Below are 6,785 nucleotides of genomic sequence, written 5' to 3' on the forward strand. Positions count from 1 at the left end.
TATATATTATATACAGCAGGGGTAGGCAACCTGGGGGCCCTCCAGCTGTTGCAGAACTACAAGTCCCATCATGCCTCTGGGAGTAAATTGTAACTGCCAGCCTTGCAATGCCCCATGGGAAATGTAGTTCCACAACAGCTGGAGGCCCCCCCCCCCCCCCGGTTGCCTACGTAAACGCAGCAGCTAATCGCAATGTGCAAATGCAAGTGATCGCTGTGTCTGGAGTCTTGGAATTTCAAAATAACAAAACATGCTTTTAACAGCCGCCCGTGTGAAAGGGGCCTAATTCATTATCAACATCAATCCCTAGATCCTTGTAACAATCTCATCATGCCATGTTCTCTCTTAGAAAGGACACCGGAGGATGGGCATGACAGCACTTGGATGGCAAACTGGGCCGAGTCAGCCTACTTGTCCAGTCTGTAGACCCAAAAAATCCCAGCATGCCTTATAAACTGAGTGTCATGGATGCTCCCTTTACATTACAAAAAAAACAAAAAAAAGTTTTATGCAACTGAAAACAAATACACGGATCAGATTAAAAATGTTGAATTTTATTTTAATTATAAAACCATAAATCATTGTACTTTCCTTTTAAATCATGAAATCAGGACTGGGGATATGTTGGGTTGGTCTTTGGGCTCATCCAAGCCAAATATTCACCAACGCCAAAAAAACAAGCAGTAGCCACACTCAGGATTCCAGTCTGACAATCAACTTTATTGATACAACACCATCTGCACAAACTCCTCCCTCTGATGCGTTTGCCCCCCCCAATAGAACTTCATTGTAGAGACTAGAGGTGTGGTTGCTCCTTCCTCGGTGTTGGTGAATGTATTCTGTTGCTGAACCTTTTCATTATATAATGATTATGATCAGGTCTGATTAGAAAATATAAAACATTTTTTTTTATCACAGGTAAATATAAAGTACAGTGGAACCTCGGATTACGAGCATAATCCATTCCAGGAGAATGCTTGTAATCCAAAGCACTCGCATATCAAAGCGAGTTTCCCCCATAGGAGTCAATGGAAACGAAGATAATTTGTTCCGCATTGACTTCTATGACATGCAATACCGCATGTGGCCAGAGGTGGAGGGGGGCGCCAGAGAGCCTTGGAAAGGCTCGGGAACACTCGGGAACGGAGTACTTCTGAGTGTTTCCGGTTATCTCCGAGTATTTCCAAACGACTCTGAGATCCACCGGCGCCCCCGTACCTCTGGCCAAATGCGGTACTGCACACCCCATTAGCTTGAATTCTGCTTGTTTTGCCAGACAACACTCGCAAACCGAGTCAGGATTTAAAAAAAAAAAAAAAAAAGTTGCTCGTCTTTCAAAACGCTTGTTACTTGTAAACCAAGGTTCCACTGTATTGTTTATGAATATTTCACATATGCCAAGTGCAGACAGCAGGTGGTGCTATTGGGTCAGTTCTCCAGCTCTCCTCCTCCAGTTACTGACTTATGTGCTGTGAAGTCTGTAATTTGATCTTCCTGCCATTCAAGGCCACACCCAGCTGGATGAGTCAGAGGAAGGACACGCCCACCTCCCCGCCTCTACATCATACAGCTTTGTGTGGAGGATCAATGAGAGAGAGACAACCCAAAAGTCAGCTGGTCTGTCTGATGGGGAAGCCCAGAATTTCCAGTGACACCGTGTCCTGTCATCAATGGAAATATTTGTACCAGTATACAGGCGGCCCCCTAGTTACAAACATCCGACTTGCAAAACGGAAGGAGACAACAGGAAGTGAGATGAAATCTACCCCTAGGAAGGGAAATTCCCTCCTGTAAGAGTTAATATGGGAAAAACGTGTCTCCTCTGCACTGATGCTTTATCACCAATCCTTGTTTCACTAAAGACCCCAAACTTTTCAAAATCCAATTGTCATTGGGACAGAAAGTGGGGTGAAATCTTCTGAACTGTGTGGCTGGAACTACACTTAAAAAATGTACCTGTTCCGACTTACAAACAAATTCCACTTAAGAACAAACCTACAGACCCGATCTTGTTTGTATCTGGGGACTGCCTGGTATATACAAGTCATAGAGAAACGTGACATTAAAAATGATTTATAAATGATTAAATATTCCCAACACCTTTTTTATTATTTTTTTTTATATAAAGATCTAAACACATTATTGTTCTTTTTAAGCAATTTGTATTTCAGTAAAATGAAAAAAAAACAAAAAAAACAACCATACAAGAGACTCCCATGCTGAGACATTACCACTTGCCGACCGCCGCACGCCGATATACGCCAGCAGAATGGCAGCGGTGGGCAAATGGGCGTATCTGTACGTCCCCTTTAATTGGCCGGGCTAGCGGGCACGCACGCGCCATCCACGGGGCTAGTGGGCATGTGCCGCATACAGCGTTACCGTGCCCATGGGTCCCGCGGACTCGATGTCCGCCGGTGTCCCGCGATCGTGTCACGGAGCCGCAGAACAGGGAGATGCCTATGTAAACAAGGCATTTCCCCGTTCTGCCTTGTGACATGACAGAGATCTACTCCTCCCTGTGATCGGGAGCAGTGATCGCTGTCATGTTAGTGGTAGCCCCTCCCCCCACAGTTAGAATCACACCCTAGGACACACTTAACCCCTTGATCGCCCCCTAGTGTTTAACCCCTTCCCTGCCAGTGTCATTTACACAGTAATCGGTGCATTTTTATAGCACTGATCGCTGTATAAATGACACTGGTCCCAAAATGGTGTCAAAAGTGTCCGATGTGTCCGCCATAATGTCGCAGTCATGATAAAAATCGCAGATCGCCGCCATTACTAATAAAAAAAAAGAATAATAAAAATGCCATAAAACTATCCCCTATTTTGTAGACACTATAACTTTTGCGCAAACCAATCAATAAACGCTTATTGCGATTTTATTTTTTTTACCAAAAATATGTAGAATACGTATCGGCCTAAACTGAGAAAAAAATTATTTTTTTTATATATTTTTGGGGGATATTTATTATAGCAAAAAGTAAAAAATATTGCTTTTTTTTTTTTAATTATCGCTCTTTTTTTGTTTAAAGCGCAAAAAATAAAAACCGCAGAGGTAATCAAATACCACCAGAAGAAAGCTCTATTTGTGGGGAAAAACGGACGTCAATTTTGTTTTGGTGCACCGTCGCACGACCGCGCAATTGTCAGTTAAAGCGACGCCGTGCCGAATCGCAAAAAGTGCTCTGGTCAGGAAGGTTGTAAAATCTTCCGGGGCTGAAGCGGTTAAAGGAAACCTCTACTGAGGGGACTGTGGAGAAGACAATGCTGGCCTCCTGAAAATGCCGCTTGCCTGGCTGTCTCTGGTATTGTCTCAGTACTTTAATGCCCTGTACACACGGGTGGACTTTTCCACCAGACTGGTCCGACGGGACGAATCTGTCGGACAAACCGACCGTTTGTGGGCTTCATCGGACCTTCAGCGGACTTTTTCGGTCGAAAATCAGACGGACTTTAGATAGATAGATAGATCACAATAGTCTTGGCCTAGTGACTGTCCAATAGCAGTGAATCCTGTAGTTGGTTAGTTATTCCAGCCAATCACAGTGATCTGTGAGGGAGGATAAATCTCACTTACATCGATATTGAACCCAAAACCAAAAAATGTAATCTATTGCAGCTCAACAATCATAAGATGTGGTGGCTGCATTCGTTTTTAGGCTTTACTCCCTGTTTTCACCGGGTGATCTGGCCAGTAACACACCTCCTGTATTAGAGCCCCCCCCCCCCTACTCTGGATGAAGGAGCAATGGAGACAACAATGGACAAGAGCATAGTCAGTCGGGGGGGGGAGTGTTAGATGCACTAGCAGATTTAAATACACTAACAAACTGAAGCCAAGTTCCAGCTCACACTTTATAATCAGTTACAGCAAACAGTTTTTTTTCTTTTTAGGATAGAGGTTTTACATTAATAAATAAAAGCTGGTCATTGTAAGCACCCCTGTCAGTGGTAAATGTCACTGTTTCATCTCTGTAAACTGGTACATCTGGAAGAGAGCTTATTCTTTTGAAAAACAACAGACTTACTGGCCAGATCACCAGATGAAAATAGAAGAAAGAAAATGAATGCAGCCATCAAATCTAAGAATTGGTAAATGCAATATAATAAATGTTTGCTTTTGGGAATACCACTTTAAGTGTCCCCAATAATTTATCTTTCCACCCCATCCCCCTCTTCCTGTGATGTCACCAGTATCTGGGCGGAGTTCTCACATCTCCTGATTCCCCCCACAGATCTTTACACAACCTTTATATACATATATTCCAGCATGGAGGGGCTCAGTGAAGGTGGTGGTGAAGGTGTGGAGATGTCGGATCGGGTCACACAGATCATAAAAGGAGATCCGTCCGACCTCATAATCCAGATCTATCCTGACTCTGTTACTGGAGATATTGGAGGGTAAGGGGATCCATTTACTGTCATCTCTCGCCAAATACTGATCACCAGTCCTGTCCAATCCCCAGGACTTCTTATTATTTCCAATCACTGACTGCCCTCCTCTCCTCTCTATACTGGGGTAACACATCCCGACTATCCACCAATCTGATCCCCCGACATCCACTTCCCAGTAATGTCTCCCTGAGGAGAAACTCCGACTGCTCAACACCTGAGGACAATTCTGAAATCTCTCTGGTGTTTCTGGACGATTCTGTTCTCTATCTGACCAGGATACAGTTTTCCTGTCATCTGATATATGGAGATTATTACCAGCTGTGTTTACATCCAGTAATATGTCTGCAGCTCCCTGTATATAGAAGGATACATTTACCTCTGTTATTATGTCAGATAATGTGTGTAATGTGTGTGATATCCTATCCACATCCAGACCCCCTCCATCATGGAGGAGTTCCTCATGTCTCTCTCTGTCCTCATTATCTCCATCCTCAGTATCACACAAGTCACCTGTGTCTGATTCCTGTAAGACGGTCAGTGGATCCGTCATGTTACACAGCTCCTCAATGTGACGCAACTTCCTGGACAGCTCCTCCTTCTTTATTTCCAGATCCCGGATGGAGATGGAGATCCGCTCTGCCCTCCCGGAGATGTCCCTCAGGATTCTCTTCTCCAGGTCTTCCAGACGTCTCCTGAGATCTCTAAACAGGGCAGTGACTCTCTCGGTGTCACCAGATGCTTCTTCTCCTACTTTTCTCCTGTGTTCCTGCAGACTCTGGACTCTTTCCTCCGTCTCCTCTCTCTTTATCAGAAGGTTCTGCAGAACATTCCTCAGTGTCTCCTTCTTCTTCTCAGAAGCCTCATCCAGTGATTCCATCTCATGTCCTTTATGTCCTCCAATCATACAACAAGACACACAGATACAGGAATCATCCTCAGTGCAGTAATACTCCAGGATCTTCTTATGGACGGAGCATTTCCTGCTCTCCATGGACAAGGTGGGGTCACATAAGACGTGTTCTGGGGACTTTTTGTGGACTTTGAGGTGTTTATCACACAGAGAAACCTCACAGAGAAGACAGGATCTAACAGCAGGTACAGGAGAGTCCACACAGTAAGTACAGAAGACCCCGGACTCCTCCCGATCTGGCTGAGCAGACAGGAAATTCCCCACTATGTTACGTAGTGTTATGTTCCTCTGCAGTGCAGGCCGATCCGGAAACTTCTCTCTGCATTCAGGACAGGAATATTCTCCAGACCCCTCCTGTGTATCCAGCACACGATCAATACAGACCCGGCAGAAGTTGTGTCCACATCTCAGGTTTACAGGATCTGTATAAATGTTCAGACAGACGGAACATTCCAGCTCAGCGCTCAGGTTAGCAGACGCCATCGTTGACAGTAGAAGAGAGAAATGAAAGTGAAAATCTCTGACACCGGAGAAGAATGCAGTTGGGAGGGTCACATTCTCCTACACAGGGGGAGGCTAGGCTGTGACTTGTACTTTATTCATAGGGTTGGGTATATGAACGGATACAGATAATAAAACAATTCTCACTAAGAATAATGTACCTATTTCAGAAAAATGCTCATCCTGTATTTAGGGTTGCCACTTTTTCTGCAAGCCAAATTCGAACACTTTATCGGCGCACAGTAATTTTATTTTTTTTTAGTAAACACTATAGCGGGGGTCTCCAAACTTTCTAAACAAAGGGCCAGTTTACTGTCCTTCAGACTTTAGGGGGGCCGGACTGTGGCCATTGAGAGTAGAAAATGTCCTGATGTCAGTGGGAAAAAATAATGCCCTATTTGTTTGTTTCAATGGGAGTAACTGCGCCCCATCATTGGTCTCAGGTGGGAGCAATTGTGCCCCATCATTGGTCTCGGTAGGAGGAATTGTGCCCCATCATTGGTCTCGGTGGGAGGAACTGTGCCCCATCATTGGTATCAGTGGGAGGAACTGTGCCCCTTCATTGATGTCATTGGCCCTCATTACTGCTGTCATTGAGAGAAATTGTGCCCCATTTTTGCTGTAATTTGAAAGATTTGTGCCCCATCATTAGTGTCAGTGGGGGGGAATCATGCTCCATTGTTTGTATCAGTGGATGAAATAGTGCCCCAAGGGCTGGATAAAAGCAAGCAAAGGGCTGAAGTTTGGAGACCACTATAGGATTATAACAGACCTGGGACACCTTTGGGCACTCCAAAGAGAATAGTAATGCGGCACATATGAGCCCCCTCTCCCTCCTGTCAGGCCCTATCCCGAGCCACATTCTTGTCTGAATAATGTGTCCGGGTTTCAGGTGGACTTAAACCCTGACACATGGTTCCAAACCCGGACTGTCTGGGTGAATCCTGGACAGGTGGCAACCCTACCTGTATTG

The 6,785-nt window shown here is 44.8% G+C and overlaps 1 protein-coding gene across 1 annotated transcript; it reads right to left on the reverse strand.

Annotated features, from left to right (window-relative positions):
* Nucleotides 1-533: 533 nt before the first annotated feature.
* Nucleotides 534-5,809, reverse strand: LOC141133648 (E3 ubiquitin-protein ligase TRIM39-like). The gene has a single exon (XM_073623144.1). The coding sequence runs from the start codon at nt 5,792-5,794 to the stop codon at nt 4,217-4,219; it is 1,578 nt and encodes a 525-aa protein (XP_073479245.1). The 5' UTR covers nt 5,795-5,809; the 3' UTR covers nt 534-4,216.
* Nucleotides 5,810-6,785: the final 976 nt, after the last annotated feature.

Source organism: Aquarana catesbeiana, linkage group LG03 (genome assembly GCF_042186555.1).
Source record: "Aquarana catesbeiana isolate 2022-GZ linkage group LG03, ASM4218655v1, whole genome shotgun sequence".
Lineage (NCBI taxonomy): Eukaryota > Metazoa > Chordata > Amphibia > Anura > Ranidae > Aquarana > Aquarana catesbeiana.

Bases quoted from the DNA above. Each gene is read 5' to 3' on its own strand.
- LOC141133648 (XM_073623144.1), bottom strand. From the start codon at position 5,794: ATGGCGTCTGCTAACCTGAGCGCTGAGCTGGAATGTTCCGTCTGTCTG.